This window comes from Liolophura sinensis, chromosome 2 (assembly GCF_032854445.1).
Source record: "Liolophura sinensis isolate JHLJ2023 chromosome 2, CUHK_Ljap_v2, whole genome shotgun sequence".
Taxonomy (NCBI): Eukaryota; Metazoa; Mollusca; class Polyplacophora; order Chitonida; family Chitonidae; genus Liolophura; species Liolophura sinensis.
In genome coordinates, this window is record NC_088296.1 from 2,812,552 (window position 1) to 2,830,276 (window position 17,725).

The following is a 17,725-nucleotide window of genomic DNA, read 5'->3' on the forward strand; positions in this document are numbered from 1 at the left end:
TACACGAGCATTTCAGATGCGACTCACTAGGGGTGTGTATTACTATGTAGTTACAATTTCCCCTAGCCTAAATCCCATGGTAGCACATAGTGAAGAGTGTTAATTGGTGTTTTACGCCCTATTCAAGAATATTTCACTTATACGGCGGCGGACAGCATTATGGTGGGAGGAAACCGGACAGAGCTGGGGGGAAATCCACGACCATTTGCAGGTTGCTGCAAGACCTTCCCACGTACGGCTGGAGAGAAAGCCAGCAGGAGCTGGACTTGAACTCACATTGATTACATCGACATATGTTGATATGGTAATCGCGCTTGGAACAGCTTTGTGGCAGCTTGGCGAAACACCACCTGGGACCTGTTTTGTGAAGAAGTCGCAATCTGTTTTGTACCTGGCCTGTTTTCAATGGCAACACCTAGCCAAGAGATACGTAACCATGGTTAATGTCATTTGTAGTTCCGTCACAGCCTTGTAAAGAGGGTCTTTGGTAGTAAAGACGGCCATACGACATTCTGTTTGTTTATTTGGTTGGTGTTTTACTCAAGAATAGAACTCAAGGACAGTGGCCAGAGGAAACAGGGCACTGCCCCCAAGGAAACCCATGGCCATCCGCAGGCTACAGGCAAACCTTCTCACAGCGACCACATTGGTCAGAGGCTACTAGGTTATCGCGCCCTATTGGCACGCCAACCACTTCGGTCACAAAGGCCTCGCTGCACGGCTTTCAGATTTTCAAATTCATCATAAGCTGAGTTACATCGTTATGAGGCATACAAGAGCTCTTACACTAACACTTATGTGTCTATCTTGCGCCTAAAATAAACGTGGGATATGTTTTGCGAGTGTGATGCTCCTTTGTTGTCAGCCGGATAGCGCTGCGCGTAAGTTTTTGAAACACTATCACCTGACTCTTTACTGATCAATGAAAACCAAGAATCACTGTATGCGGTATAATGGCACCGTTTACCGGTGTTACAAATCTCTAAATAGAAAGGAAAAAAAACTGGAGAATGGGTGTGTTTGTTGTTACCTCCACTTGCTCCTATATTGTTGGCAAATTCTTTGGCCTTGGCAACGTTCTCGGGTGTTGCTAAAATCAGCTGTCCAGATCCCCAGTATTGGACTTGGCTGCTGAAGAGCAGGATGCTGAATTCGTCGACAGGCCGGAGCTCTCCGAGAATAAAGAGTAGAGCTTCGCGGAGCTGAAGGTTTTTCCGTCCACGCATAGAGCCACTTGTGTCCAGCACAAAAACAATACGCTTCCCCATTGGCGGTAGATCCTCGGGGGCGAAGAAGTGAACGAAATACCCGTTAGACACCTGAGAATTCGAAAGTAACTGACCATGTGATAAATGAAATAATTCATGTAAGAAACCTAGCAGTGACGGACTAACTGATGAATGAATGAGTCACGAGGGAAACAAACAAGTAACTGTTTGAGTGACAAATGAAATAATTAACATGACAAACAAACAAATAACTGTTTGAGCAAAAAATGAAATAATTAACATGAGAAACAAAAAAAGTAACTGCTTGAGTGACAAATGAAATAAATAACATGAGAAACAAACCAGTAAATCAGACAAATGAAATTATTCACACAAAAAACAAACCTGTACCTCATTGAGTAACAAATAAGCCTGGAAATGGCTGAGAGACTAATGGAATTATTCACACGAGAAACAAATCAGGAAATGGTTGACGTAAAAATGAAACAGACATTCGTATATCTGTCAAATGTGTAGAATCTTTGCCGAACAAGGCCAAAGTCTACACCGTCAACTACACCATGCTTCATGCCGTATTGAGCATCACAGCCAACACACTCGAGAGCACTGCTCCCATCAGGAATAAAATTGTGAGTTAGACGAGAATGCCCGAAATAAATAAACCATAAAAATGGATGAGTGACAATTGAAATAAATTTCATAAGAAACAAACTAGTAAATGGTGGACACACAAATGAAATGATTCACGTGAGAAACAAACCCGTACCTGGCTGAGTGACAAATGAAATAAATTCCATAAAAAAACAAACTAGTAAATGGTGGACACACAAATGAAATGATTCAAGCGAGAAACAAACCAGTAAATGGCTGACGAATAAATAAAATTATTCATATGAGAAACTAACGAGTACCTGGCTAAGTGACAAATTGAATTTTTCACGTAAGAAATACACCTGCACAAATGGTTCAAGCCGAGGCTAAGAGCCATACGCACAGTGGCAGACATACGAATGTCTGTTTCAATGCGTAGATTAACATGGTTTTGACAAGCGTTTTTAACGTTCAGCTTGACGTCGGTCAGATCAGGTTCCTGTTCGAGCACTGAATCATTGACCCTCCCTCATAACCTACCAGAATTTCTCCCTCGAAATCTGGTGTACGCTCCACATCATAGTTGACGATAAACTGACCGGCGACCCCACGGTCAGAGTATTCCTGCTGCTGCGCTCGGGTCGGGGAGAACGTGACCTCTGCAGAGCTCGGGGACAGGCTCTGTATCCGGGCAAAGCGGTTAGTGTCTAAGGGGGAGAATAAATCATGATTTGCTAAATAAGCAATATTTGATCTACCAATTTATTTATTTGATTAGTGTTTTACGCCATTCTCAAGAATGATACATAAAATAAACTAAGCTTAGTGCTCTATTAACCGTATAGGTTTATGACGACGAGGCCACGTCAAGGGACAGTTAAATACAGGTACAAATTAGTTTATTCTTACTGGTAAGACAAGATGAGCACTAAGGATAAACAATGATGTTTTTATTTATTTTTTATCTGCTTGTTGTATGTCGTAATGTCAAACATTTTTCACTTATGCAACGGCAGTCTGTTTCACAAGTGGAGGACACCGTAATGGTAAACCACCAGTCATTGGCAAATTACGAACGAACTGAAAATCATAATAAATGGTTATGCCTAATAATAATCACAAAAAAAATGACGTACCAGAAACCACTTGTGATGATAATTTGTCGTCCCTCACTTCCGGTACGCTCAGTTGTGTTATCTCCCTTGTCTCGTTGATGAACACTTGGACCCGGAGATCCGGCACGACTTGTCCGGGAATGATGTGGATCACGTGCTCGTACAGTCCCAGCCGACGCTGGAGCAGCTCCTGGTACGTCAGGTTGAATGTCACGTGACTTTGAGACGCCACATTCACGGTAATGACGAACTCGTTAGTTTCTCGAGCGCTTGAGGAAGAAATGAAAGGTGACTTTGTGATCGTGTGATGCAGAAAGAATGAAAGAAAACTGAAGAATGGAGAGTAAATCAGAAAAGCGACGACTTGTGTGACAGTTCACTAATTGTCGCGCACATTACCTGTGAAATCCAGCGACGAGTTGTGATAGTTCACAAATTTGTCAGGCACATTAACTGTGAATCCCGGCCTCTTGACAGTTTACCTCATTTAGGGTTTATTTTAACTGCGCTTGAAAATATTTACAAATCATTAACTTACTTCAGTCTCGGTATGATTTATAACATTAAGGTGAGTCCGATGAAAACTACTGAGCCGTAAATGTGACATGGAATAAAAAATCTTTTTTTAACCCCCGACTTTTACACGTCGGGGAGTCGACTTAATTGCCTTATCACCGGTCCTTTGCCATCAAACATCCACAGGCGAGCGTCTCTCGCCAATAACTTCATACTTTGATTAGGGTCTTGCCATCAGATGAATAACCTAGCTGCCATCCGATACAAGCCATGGGATACAAAACATTGTATCAGGTGATGACGTCAGCAGTAGCTATTTCTGAAACTACTTTTAACTTTCTTGACATTTGATAGCGCCCTCTAGCGGGGAAACCCCTGAACTGTATTTTGATTATGCCACGAGGACATTCAACAAGCGAAAAAAATAAAAACAATTAAATAAATATAAAATAAATTACAAAAATTATACATTTATGAATGAGAAGATCATGGCAGCAAAACAATATTTTGGCGAATTTAACATCACGGAAAGCTCTTTCAATCACGATTCACGGCACGTTGGCTTACCGATCTGACATTTTTCACCGCCAATTTTGCGAATTTTCTCATTCAAGCTGGGGGCCTCCGTGGCTCAGTCGGTAAGCGCGCTAGCGCAGCGCAATGGCCTCTCACAAATGCGGTCGCTGTGAGTTCAAGTCCAACTCATGCTGGCCTCCTCTCCGGCCGTAAGTGGGAAGGTCTGCCAGCAACCTGCGGATGGTCGTGGGTTTCCCCCGGGCTGTGCCCGGTTTCCACCCACCATAATGCTGGCCGCCGTCGTATAAGTGAAATATTCTTGAGTACGGCGTAAAACATCAATCAAAAAAAAAAAAAATCATTCAAGCTGAATTTCACGACGACCCACGCTGTCATTTAGAGCTGTAGTAATTGTACACTTTTATTCCAATTAGCTTGAGTTTGTTCCAGTTTGAGATGGGATTTGTTTGTGTTGTTCCTGTCGATTAAAAATTGGTCGTAATTATACCTATCGGGTTTCGCTAGGAGCTTTAAGGGCCTACCAAGGGCTACTGTATATGATGGCGGAGAGCAAGAAACTAACAAATCTTTTCCTGGATGTAGACATTATATAGGACTATCCAAATTTCGATGTCGGATTCATGTCTTCTGATGAACGAATAAGTGAATGATTATAATGATTTAACGCCACACTGACAATATTTCGGCCATATAGTAGTAAGATTATGTTCAAAACAGGAGGCGGTAAATGGCTTTCGATACAATGAACATCAAAAACAAAACACGAGACACAAACATCTTTAAAACCTGTTGAAAAGAACTAAACTTATTTAAAACTCGAAAACCAAAAAAAACGTTTTATAATGTGTAATTTTGATAATCTTGTATGCATAATTTGTATCTGTATCCCCAATAAAAAGATATAGGCCTATAAACATTTTATGACAGAATCACCAGCAATGCTGTCAAACGAATCAAATATAGTGCCAACTGTGTAGAATATTTGCTGAACAAGGGCAAAGTCTACACAGTCAACTAAACCATGCCTCATGCCGTATTGAGCATCACAGCCAACACATCCGAGAGCACTGCTCCCATAAAAACGAAAATTGTGAGTTAGACGAGAATGCCCGATATAATAACTTTACCTCTTTCAATTAATTTTATGTGTAAGTCTAAAATTTGAAATATTAACTGATTTTTAAAGTTATCATTCTGTATTGTCAACAGGCAAAGCTAATAGCCGTCCTCAGTTGCCCATTTCTCGATTTGATAAAGACAAAGCTGCAACTGACGTTCGATATTATTCATATTTTTAGCTCGACAGCATATGGGTAAATCATCAACATATAAAGAACTCTCTGTGTCCTATGTTACGGTTTTTGCTAAGTTATTTATTTTTATGCTATACAGAGTTGGTGATAAAACACTGCCCTGGGGCATACCTAAATTTATTTCGTGCTTATATAAGTCAGAAAGAGTGGATCCCACCCGTACCTTAAACTAAAGATCAGATATTTATTTATTTATTTGTTTATTTCATGGGTTTTTTACTCCATACTCAAGAATATTTCATTACGTAACCGTGGTAATTGTTCTTTGTAGCTGCACAATAGCTTTGTAAGACTGGTGCATGATAATAAAGATCGGAGTTCTTTTTTTTTTTTGATTGGTGTTTTACGCCGTTCTCAAGAATATTTCACTTATACGACGGCGAAGTGAAAACAGGGATATCCAATGTGTTTTTAAGGAAAAGTAGGTGGTGGCCTGCTGTTTCGGTGACATTCTATTAGCACGTCACCTGAGCGAAGCTTTTTTAAATTGCTTGATGTTGCCAGCACACCCTTGGATTGCCTCAGGTAAAAGCTTTAATTTTACTGGCAGGATTTTTAGCATGTTGTGTTGATAATATTAAGAAAGCAGGCCAGTTGTCCGATCCGATATCACGTTTAAATACAGCCTCATTTTTCCCCTTTTCACCTCCACCTCTAAAAATAGGATGAGAGGAATCCATATTAAGTGTTGTTGAAACTTAAGGACAGAATGAATGAGGCGGAGACATAACGGGTATATAAAAGGATTCATAGCGCCGTGTCTCTGACCCGCCATGGAGAAACTCTTTCTGCGAGTAACCTAAGAAAAAGATGAGTATTCCACCATGGAACAATTTGATATTTCAAAGTTGATTATCGAACGCCTGGACTGGCATGACTGGCCGGTTGATCGCAATTACGGTTACGCAATTCAAGTTACAGTGCGTCCAGTCAAACTATCACCTCCCACACGAGCAGCACTACAGCCGATGTCTTCCAGTGCGCTACATTCAACAATTACATGCTCAATTTCGCCATCTGCTCTTCGCCTAAAAAGCTACGTATTTGAAATCTTTTTTCGAACAGTCTGTATGTTGTAGATTTATTCTAGTCTGATTGAGTACTTAAAAACTTAAAAAATCCATTCTTTAGTCACTTGATAGTTTGAACACTTCCACACTTTGAACTGTTCATTATGCTATTCTATTGACACATCTCGTGTATTCTTTTATGCTCCAACATTTCAGTTTCCTCTACCCATAAACCTGATTATCGTCATATAAAGAAAAAACCCTTTGGTGCGGTGTAACACCCATGAGATAAATAATTAGGAAAAATAAATACTTGTACATCAACCAACACGCCACTGGCAGTACGCCATGATTGGCCTAAATAGACCTACCTCCGTGGTGACGTCACCATTGTATCATGGGAGCCGGGGGGATCCCCTGTGGCGTAATGATATCGAATGAAAACATGGTGGTCTTGTTTAAATGTCTGGTTATTAGTCAGGCGTCAGTAAACGGAAAATTTGGGATTATTCTCGAATATGCCTCAATCTGTTTTTATATCTGCATTCACTTTCCATTGCATGATTAAAGTTACATTACGAACTGTGTTTGCTTGCCGGTTTGATCGACGAGTAAAGAGGAACAGCGGCGCCATGAGTGAATAGCTCTTAGTGATAGTATTAATTCGCTCTCGTTTATTTCGTTGAATAAAGAGATATATGATAAATGGATCATCACGGCTCGATGTTGGCACATTATCACAATGATAACAATGGGCCTGGTCGCCTACAGAGGTCAATTCCAACCTGTCTTTCCCAACTGCCAAGCCGTAGTGCTTGTGAACTACATGTACGTGTGCATCTTTGCTTGACGAACATAACATGGTCTATACAAAACCAGTGGCATATTAAAAGAATCAAAGAGTACGGCACTATCGACGGAGTTGTTTTAGGCGCTTTTAGACTAGGTGGGTCAGAAAAAAGAAAGTTTTTCACCATGTGATTTTTTTCTTTTCAATTTTTTTTTTCTTCATCTCATTTTTTTTCTCTTCCAAAACTTCTTTTCACTTTGTCATCTTTACGACTTCGTAGATATGAAATAAATATAGATAAATTCTCCGGAAATTACTACTAAAAAGCTTTCTTTCAGACTATATAAGCACACCCCTTATATGATGATAGCACTCTCATTCAAGCCGTTGTCCCATAGTCAAAATATATTATAGTCAAAATGATTATGTTTCTACATAATTCTTATTATCTTTGAACACATCTTTGAATAAATCTTTCTGTAACCACTGCTTCCAAAGAAGTGGTTTTCTTTTTCGGGTTGAAACACGAAAAGATCTTGTCTTAAGTTCATCTTTAGCACATGAACATCTCATGCTGCGGATCTTGGTTGTTCGAGAGTCTATCAGTTAATACTGGCTTTAAGTGATATTATATGTTCAAAACTGAGTAGCCATTTCAGCTGTCCATAGCCGAAGTGTAACATCACAAAACTTAATATATAGCATTTACAATACTGTTTTGGGGCAAAGTACAAAAGAAATTTTTTTTATTTCATTGGTGTTTTACGCCTACTCGGGAATACATCGCTTATACGACGCCGGCTAGCATTATGGTGGGAAGAAAACGGGCACAGCTCGGCGAAAACCCACGACCATGCGCAGATTGCTGGCAGACCTTCCCAGGTACGGCCGGAGAGGAAGAGTACAAAAACAGGAAATTGGGTTTAAGTTAGATCAGGTATAAAATCTCAAGACAGTTTTGAACAACCAGGAGTTCTGTAAAGTGCACATGACTACGAATCAATGATGTTGGGAACCCACCTATTGTCTACTTTCAACGCCTGAGACGTGTGTACTATTTTAAAGACTATTCATTAAATCTGATCTATATAAACCGCCATGTTTATTATTAACATATACTAATTTATTCTGTAGGATATATGATTTCTGCTTCAGTTATCTTTGTTCAAATGTAAACACAGAGTCAGGGTCTGATGCAGGCAAATGAAGTCGTATATAGTGTGTTTCACAAATAAATGTCAAACATTTACCTTGTAGCGGCCACCTTGCCCGCCGACTCTCCCCGTCTCACCGCATCGTTGAACTGCTTATTGGCTCTTGATTTTTCCTTGACAGTACCCGGATATACAACGCCCCCTATGAGCCTGAAACAGACACAAAAACCTGTACTGCGCAAGTCACTGATGATCATTTTCTTTCAGCAGGCAAGTTGGCAAACCACAAACAACACTGTACGCATGCGCTGCAAAAAATTAATCCGTTAATTTTAACAGAAAGCCTTTTGTCTGAGTGATACTAGAATGTGTTCAGTTTTTAGAACATAGTCCAACATAATATTAATTTAGTCCAATGGAATCGTTAAGTTGAATTAATACAATTTATGTGGATAATATTTAACAGAACAATCTACTGCAAAATCTTAGTTGGTAACCTTGGTTTGTAATCCATTTTACCAACAGGCTTTCTGTTAAGTTTAATATACTGTTTTTTTTTTCTTTTTAAAGTGTGTGTCAACTGCTTTGCTCAAATTTTACACCCGGACCACTCATTTATTCGATAGTTGTTTAATGCCACAGTAAAGAGTTTGACACCTTTACACAGGTAGTTAGCTTTATGGCAGGACGGAGCGGGGAGTCCGATGTAAACCACCAACCTTTGACTGAGACCTACTGACCAACTTTTCAACATTTAAAGTACAGACTCGCGCAAATTGTAGGTGGAAGAAAAAGAGAAGGTATACATTCGGTTTATGACTAATGGAAACCGGTGTACACGGACTAAACGCTTGGCTTGTGGTAAATCAGTGACAAACTTTCACACCTGTGACCTACATAGTTCCTTGTCATATTGATGAGTAATAAAGATTTGGACTTCTCAGCACCGTGCACAGAAAGTTTTGCTCTACTTTTGAAAGGCCAACTTACATGGAGTGCCCAGAAATGAAGGCATCATCCGGCAACCGGACGTCAAAGGTGGCGTCCTGCGCAATGTCCGCTGTGTTTGATATCCGGCTGGTCACGCGCGTCTCTGAAAACCGATGCCTGATGTCAGACCGGATGTGAAGACTGTCAATCGTAATATCGCTATTGGACTGAAGAAAGAAAAGAAGAAATATCTAAAATATAATTTGATACTTATTATCATAAAATATCATTGTTATGTGTAAAGGATACATAATTGCCAGGACAAAACCACCGAACCCTTGCATAGACACTGACAAACTTTGCCACTTGTGACAAACGAATATGCACAATATATTCGTAGGAGATAAATGCTCATCAACGCACGTAGGGCTGTGCAAAAGGCAACACGAGCGTGTTCGGACGATTATTGTGACGAAGCAGCAAACAGTGGACAGCAGAGAACCCCCATCAGCGAACTCTAGGAACATTGCGAGCGGGGAAGCCTACAATTCCCAGAGCAAGGCCGCCTTTGAATCTGCACGATCTGCTCACAAGTGTGTTTTACCAATGACTGCTGTTAACGTTCCTGATAACTAATGATAATAACTCCTTGAACGCTAAACATTGTTGAAGCGTTGTTTTCGTGGCAACGGGTCTAGCCCTGATAAATAAGGTCGCAGGATCGAATCCTGTTCTGGGAAGGTCACCTGAGGCTTTGAGTCAGGAAGTTTGTCTTTGTGCTTCTTTCTCCCTGTTGTCGTACAATTGAAAAATTCATACTTTTGGCGCTAAGAACCATTCAAATAGTAAACTATAATCACCCGTCTAAAATAAATGTATTGATAAAAAGTACAAGTATAATAAAAACGAGTAAATAATAAGCTGGCATATGTTTCAGTGTTAGCACGCTGTTCACTTTAAGATGCCAAGCAAAAAGAAAACTTAGTAAAAGTCGATTTATCAAATGCATTTCAAATACTGTTCCTTCTGAGAATACAGTTTGTTCAGAGAAATTAGATTAAAATAATGTAGTTTATTCCGAAAATACAGTCTCGCCAGAGAACTAGAAAAGATATGCACTCAAAAAATTAATCTGTTAATTTTGACACAAAATCTTTTGTCTAAGCGATGCTAAAATTTATTCTCTTTGTTCAGATTGCTCTGGTAAAATATAACACACATATTCTATTGATTGAACATAAAGATTCAGTCAGGCTAACAGGATATTATGTTGAATGTGACAGAACATTGTGTTATAACAGGAGAATACATTCACTTAAACAACAGATCGTCTTCATTTTTTGTGCAGAAAATACAATCTGGTCGGAGAATATGTAGTGTCTAAGAATGCTGTTTTCTTCAAAACATATTGTTTATTCCGAAAAACAGTTTCACACGAGAATGTAGTGTGGGTAGAAATATGCTGATTCCGAGAAAACAGTTTAGTCAGAGAACGTGATTTGTTCAGAAAATGCAGTTTGACTAGAGAATGAAGTTTAGTTAGAAAATACACCTGGTGAGAGAATATGGTTTTAGAAATGTAGCTTAGCCATAATATTAGTTTTTGTAATTTTTCCAAGAATATGTTTAAATGGGGGTATATTAGAAAAAGAAGATTTATCATAAGCTTTCAGTAAACTCGTCTTGACAAATATGCTCGAGGCTGGAATTATTTATTAGAGGTAAAATATATGTGAGGTTATAGCTCCTGTGATAAACCACATAGCTTTGGCAAGTTACTGACAGACTATTTCACGTGTGATGTACGAAGATGCTCCCCAAATTGGTAGCAAGTGATCTTTAAGCTGCGCAAGCACCCATACCCCGTGCTGTGCGAACAATGAGGTAGGCTCAGGGGAATAAGTAATAGTTCTTATTTGAAAGACAGCGTCTGAATTACTCGTAGCTCCGTAGCACAAGTGCTGAGTTCTTTTAATGTCTGTGGTATGTCTCGAAACGGGTTTGATCTCAGGTTTACCGACTTCGATGACGTTATGGACAGTCTAGCTTCTCAATATTCTGTGACCTTTTCACACCACTGTTACACACGAACCCAAACGTGTTCTGTACAATAAACTTGTTATCTTACAGTGAAGGTTACTATGACAGCAAAACAATAAAAGCTCCAAATAATACAAAACCGTTTTGTAATAATATGTTATAATAAATTATTGTGAGCCCATTAGAGGCTTTGTGGGCATCATTCTTTCTCTACTGAGGTTAACTGACAAAAGGCCATATTTCACCGGTTACGTGTGACATTTGCCAACTTTCGCACTGTCGCTGTTCTGGTTTTGCTCTCTGTGCTGTAGCCGTATTTCACCGGTTACGTGTGACCATTTGCAGGCTATCACACTGTCGTCGCTGGTCTAGTTTTGCTCTCTGTGCTGTAGCCGTATTTCGCCGGTTACGTGTAACAATTTGCCGGTTATCACACTGTCGTCGCTGTTCTGGTTTTGCTCTCTGTGCTGTAGCCATATTTCACCGGTAACGTGTGACCATTTGCCGGCTATCACACTGTCGTCGCTGTTCTGGTTTTGCTCTCTGTGCAGTAGCCGTATTTCGCCGGTTACGTGTAACAATTTGCCAGCTATCACACTGTCGTCGCTGTTTGGGTTTTGCTCCCTGTGCTGTAAACGTATTTCACCGGTTACGTGTGACCATTTGGCAAACGTTATACTGTCGTCTCTGTTCTTATTTTGCTCTCTGTGCTGTAAGTTTTACAGCACAGAGAGCAACTACATTATGGGTATTCTAGTCTTTCATACATTTATAGAGGGGTACTGGCGCTACTGAGACATCTACATTTGTATTGGACCTGCAAATTATCCACGGTCTACAAGTTTGGAATCTGAATTAGAGATTGTGCCTTAAACACTGACTATAATCCTTGCATGAAGGAAAACTGATGACTGCTTGTACGTTACATGTGCCAACTTTATTTACTAGGTATACACCTTAACGAGCTCGTGTTGTTTAGGAAAAGAATCCTGCGATTATCAAATCGCCCCCCCCCCCCCTCAATCATCTACGAGTGCTATACAAATGTAGGATTTAACGAGAACAGGAAAACATAGAAACGAAATCAGACTCAGCAGATCTCTAGACGTCAAAACCTATATTCTTATACCAGAGGTCAATCCAAATGGACGTTACTCAGCAGATCTCTAGACGTCAAAACCTATATTCTTATACCAGAGGTCAATCCAAATGGACGTTCTCGGCCAATCAAGTTCATTGAAAACTGCCTATGAAAATGCTTGATTTTAAAATTTTTTCACTGAATTAATCACAGTGCTGTAATTGTATTGACCATCGCAGACTGCTGACAGACCTTCGCACGTAATGCAGGAGAGGAAGCTAGCCTGAGCTGGACTTGAGCTCACAGTGACCGCATTTATAAGAGGCTGCTGGGTCATTGCGCTGCGTTAGAACGCCAACCGTTAGCTCAACAAGGCCCCCAAGACGAGTAGTCGGTAAAAGTTTATCAAGAAGACAATTCTCCTAATAAGTGACTTAAAGGTAAACTCAGTGAAATGAACGAGGAGTACGTTTACTCAGTTTATCCAGTAAATCATAGATAAAATATATCTGGTTTAGGTCTTTGATGTAAGATATGTATACTATATATCCAAAATGTGCAACTAGGCTGACTGCTCGATAATTTATAACAAAAAATGATCACGGAAAGTAGTGAAGTAACAAAAACATCCAATATGAAAGAACTATGGTTCCATCAATACTGTATCTACGACGTAAAAGTAAAACTTTTGAAAGGGCTTTTAGCAGCCTCTAGTTTTAACGCTAAGATGAACACTAACACGGGTGTCAAACGTCCTCGGGCGCGAAAGACCTAATTATGAATATACTCAGACGCATTCTGCCAAGTTTTATTGTATAGGTTTATTTACTATATGTTTGTGTCATTTACATAATGCTGGCTAAATTTTATTTTGTGCTTAACATGATATCTACTCAAGAAACGTTCACTTACACAGCGGTGGTCTGAGAACGTGGTGTATGGGTGGGGGAAAGTTTGGTTGAATTTAAATAAGCTACACACTTACCTGTGCACCCACCTGGCACACGGCCAACAACAACAACACATGTGCCAGCATACTCATGACTGGCTGGTGTGTACTCCTGAAATCCTATGTGTCTCAAGGACATTCTACCCCTGCTAAAAGCATCAGTTATCAACCACAACATATTGACGTCAGACTTCCTTGTAATCCCATACAGACCAATCAAGATATCACTATTGTTTGCATGATTTCCTGCTTTATTTAAAAATGTTAAAGAATCTCAGGTGCATTGCCTCTAGGGACTTCTTTTAATTCGTAATTTTCACAAATTCTGACATAGGGTTATGAGGATTTATGTTGTTGCCCTTAAAACAATTTTACGCCCCATTAAACCTTAAACTCGTTCAGCGTGAAACAATAAAAAAAATATTTAAAAAATTGTATTTTCTTATATAGGCCTAAAATGTACCCTAATATATATAATAGGAATATTTATATAGAAATCCCGAGCTATGTTTAACTTCAAATATATTAATTTAGCGATTTACTAGACGTGTTCTATACTTTCTGCACTGTACAATTTCAGGTGTTTACTCGGCAAAAGCCTCCCTGCAAGAACGAGAGTTCAAATCCGTACACGGGCATGAGGTAGACTTTATATTCTTTAATTTTTCTTAAAATTAATCCTTTACTTCTTTCAAGAGGATTTCTTACAGCCGCACGACCACTAAGAGGCTCTCTTCAACATATTAACCAACAAATTGTGTGTATATAGGTATATACATAGACGTACAAACATAGTTAAAAACGTTCAAGGTTGATTATATATGTACTGATATCTTAAGGATGAGACAACTGTACGCCCAAAACACGAGTGAGTGAGTGAGTGAAAGTTTTAACGTCGCTTTCAACAATATTTCCGTTTTATCGCGACAATAAAACGTCAAATAGTCGATCTACTACACGCCCAAAACACAGATATATACAATAATAATACACAGATAATCAGATAACTACTGTCAGTAAGTTAGCAACTGCCTTTACAGGGATATAGTGATGAAGTAAGATACATTTAGTGGGCCATGACAGCAATTTCATTATTATCACGATCACAATTACAATTACCATTACCATGGTCGGACAATCTACTTGCATCACTAACAAATGTGTGGACACATTTGAAAACAAGATTATTATCCATGAAATTTAAATTTTTAGAGCCAAACTAAAGTATTTTACACATATATTTTGAACAATCGGGTACGAAAACGGAATAATTTACACCGGGGGAAATAATTTGGGATAGAGTATTGCGCATGTGCTTCCATTGTGGGGCAAATTGAGGTCAATGGAAGAAATAATGATCAGTGTTTTCCTGCAGATTATTACAAAAAGAGTCAGTAGTATTTTCATCAAGGTTAAATTATAAGGATATAAGGATAGTAAGTCATGTGAAGTAGAACATGGTAGAGTTATAAATGGTTCAAGTTAATGGTTTAATCATGAGTAGTTCACGGAAACAATGAGGATTTATATAAATTGAGCCGGCATCTAAATCAGCGTAAATTTTCTGCATGCATTGATTTCTGTAATTGGCCTTAATGGTAATAGAAAATGTAGATCAGGCGGGGAGAGTTCATTTACAATTGCCTACGCCGAAAATATAGTGGCGTCCGGTTAAGCTCAGTAAGAAAAGCCTTCATGGATGTTCAACGAAGTCCACCTGTACACAGCAAAGCTGCACAACGTTGGATGTTTCCGAGTTTTAAAGACAGTGCTATACTACAGTTGCCACATAAGATATCACCAATCTCTATTGTCAATTGTCGGAATTTGAGATCCCGTGACTATCCCGTGAAAGATTACAGGGTTTAGATAGATAAGATACTATAGTTTCAGCTGAAGTTTTGAGCATTAAATTTTTAATTCCATCAGTGCCAGAGGTTTTTCTGATATTTGTAGAGGAAAGCATTAACTTCCTTTTCACACGTTTGTAAATGGTTAAGTCGTACATCGGCAAGATAAATCAGCGGTTAAGACTGGTACCTGATGGAAACGTTGAATAACTTGTGAAGAATTTACCGAATTCATTAGCTTTGTTAATATCATTCGTTACATTTAGACCTTAGGAGAGATTTCAATACAGACTAATATGCCTTGGCATCTAAATTTGAACTCGAAAACCTTCTTTTTTTAAATTTTTTCGCTATATCTTAATATCGCATTTCTCTTTGCGATATTGGCTTCCCTCGTTGATAAATAAAATCGAAATATATCCTCTGCCGACATAGTTCTCTTACAGTTCTTTAAACTTCTATTTCTAATTCTTAATTTATACCGAAAATTGTTTGTTATGCATGGTTTATCCATTAGACGTGTAGTGACTTGTTTATTTGGTACTGATTCAGAACAACATGATAGAAACAGATTGCCCCAGACATAGAGTTTATCATCAGTATCGTCACATGCGGCTTCCCAAGCTGTTCAAAGGTGTATATATTGAAGTAGTATTAAATTTTGCACAATTAAGATCCCATCCGTCTCTTGTGTACGCTTTTGGTTTGCCATTTACTGGAATAGTTGGGAACCAATACACCGAACAATAGTCAAGATCAGCCATTGGTGAGGCTAGTCCATGTTAGTCACGTAGGCCTCTACCCGATACTGTCTGTAATTATTAAGTCTAAAATATATGAAATTCCATCAATATATATTGTCGGTTCATTTATTCATTAAAATAAATTTTGCCTGTAATAATATCAAACAATTTCATTTTTAACTCACTCTTATCGTGATAGTTAGACCAGTCCACAAATCTCTCGTTAAAATCACCCATAATCAATGGAGCGTCTGGATTTTCTGACATAGCCGATGCAAGACTGTTATCTAAGTTAACAAAGGAAGAAATCAACGACTGTTTTACTGATATCAACAACACTTCATTTTCATTTAGGTCTAGGTCAGATCTAGCCGTAGCACTGATAGAAATCTACTTTCCATAAAGTAGTCATTTATGTTAACGGTTTAACGGTTAGGTTAACTAAGCCAGGTTTCGGATACACAGATAATATCATAATTACATTGATTACATAACAAGGTGTAAACCTCATCCAGTTTAGAATATTAGGAGAGGTTGTCATTGTTTTGAGCAAGTACACTACGAGCATTAAAATGGTAAATTTTTAAATTATGTTGATAGAGTTGGATTCGAGCGTATGTCACCATATCTAAGTAATAGGGTCATGCTTGTAATTAACGAATAATGTTAATTACTTGATGTAAACTGAATGGGTATAATACAAAGACCAAGACACGAACTCGTATCTATACTTACACGACAAACTCCTATCAATCAACTTGAGTCTATACTTACGCAACAAACTCCTATCAATGAACTTGAATCTATACTTACACAGCAAACTCCTATCAATGAACTTGAGTCTATACTTACACAGCAAACTCCTATCAATGAACTTGAATCTATACTTACACAGCAAACTCCTATCAATGAACTCGAATCTATACTTATCTATAACTCCTACAAATGATCTTTTATCTATACTTACACAGCAAACTCCTATCAATGAACTTGAATCTATACTTACACAACAAACCCCTATAAATGAACTTGAATCTATACTTACACTGCAAACTCCTACAAATGAACTCGAGTCTATACTTACACAGCAAACTCATATGAAAGAACTTGAATCTATACTTACACTGCAAACTCCTACAAATGAACTCGAGTCTACACTTACACAGCAAACTCCTACAAATGAACTCGAGTCTATACTTACACAGCAAACTCCTATCAATGAACTTGAATCTATACTTACACAACAAACTCCTATTAATGAACTTAAGTAAATTAATCATAAAAAAAATTTTCTTTACAATACAAACAATTATTCTAAGCCTCTACTGCCATTCTATACCGATCTAAGTAACCCTTAATGTATATAGGGATAAGTACATGAAGGAGGCACATGTTCGAAAGTTTTCATCGTTTAATGAACTGCTGGAGACAGAATAAACAATATATAAGGTATTTAGTTTCTATGTTGTCAAAATGGAGAATATGAACAAAGAGATCTGTAAAAAGACATACACAATCAGCATATACAAAAGTAGATAAAATTTAATACTATTTATATCCATTAGGCAAAGGGGTATAGTTGCGCCCATACAGTAGCTCACAGCTGTATCCAGAGCCAGAGCCAAAGACAGGTGTGTACAGTTGTTAGGTTGCGCAAACTCTGTGTCTTCAGGGGCCGTCAAAAGAGGTGCCTCATGATGGTGTTGGTTGGTATCAGTGTCACCTCGCTCCTTTCGTGAAAACAAAAATGTATAAAGGACAAAATAGAGAAAAAAGGCACGAACTTTACTAAGAGCCAGATGACTGGCTTTTCGTGTGCGTGACGTGCGGGATGCCGTCCCTATCCAGCTGTATAACAGGGTATATCAGAGGATGCC

At 38.7% G+C, this 17,725-nt stretch overlaps 1 protein-coding gene across 1 annotated transcript in view; it reads right to left on the reverse strand.

The window, feature by feature from the left end:
* Window positions 1-17,725, reverse strand: part of LOC135463000 (inter-alpha-trypsin inhibitor heavy chain H5-like) — a 76,345-nt gene that overhangs the window by 23,414 nt on the left and 35,206 nt on the right. The window contains exons 9-13 of the mRNA XM_064740322.1: window positions 9,246-9,412; window positions 8,352-8,465; window positions 2,957-3,204; window positions 2,361-2,527; window positions 1,031-1,319 (exon numbers count right to left, since the gene is read on the reverse strand). Of these exons, the coding sequence (XP_064596392.1) occupies window positions 1,031-1,319; window positions 2,361-2,527; window positions 2,957-3,204; window positions 8,352-8,465; window positions 9,246-9,412 (985 nt within the window). The remainder of the gene's footprint in view (window positions 1-1,030; window positions 1,320-2,360; window positions 2,528-2,956; window positions 3,205-8,351; window positions 8,466-9,245; window positions 9,413-17,725) is intronic.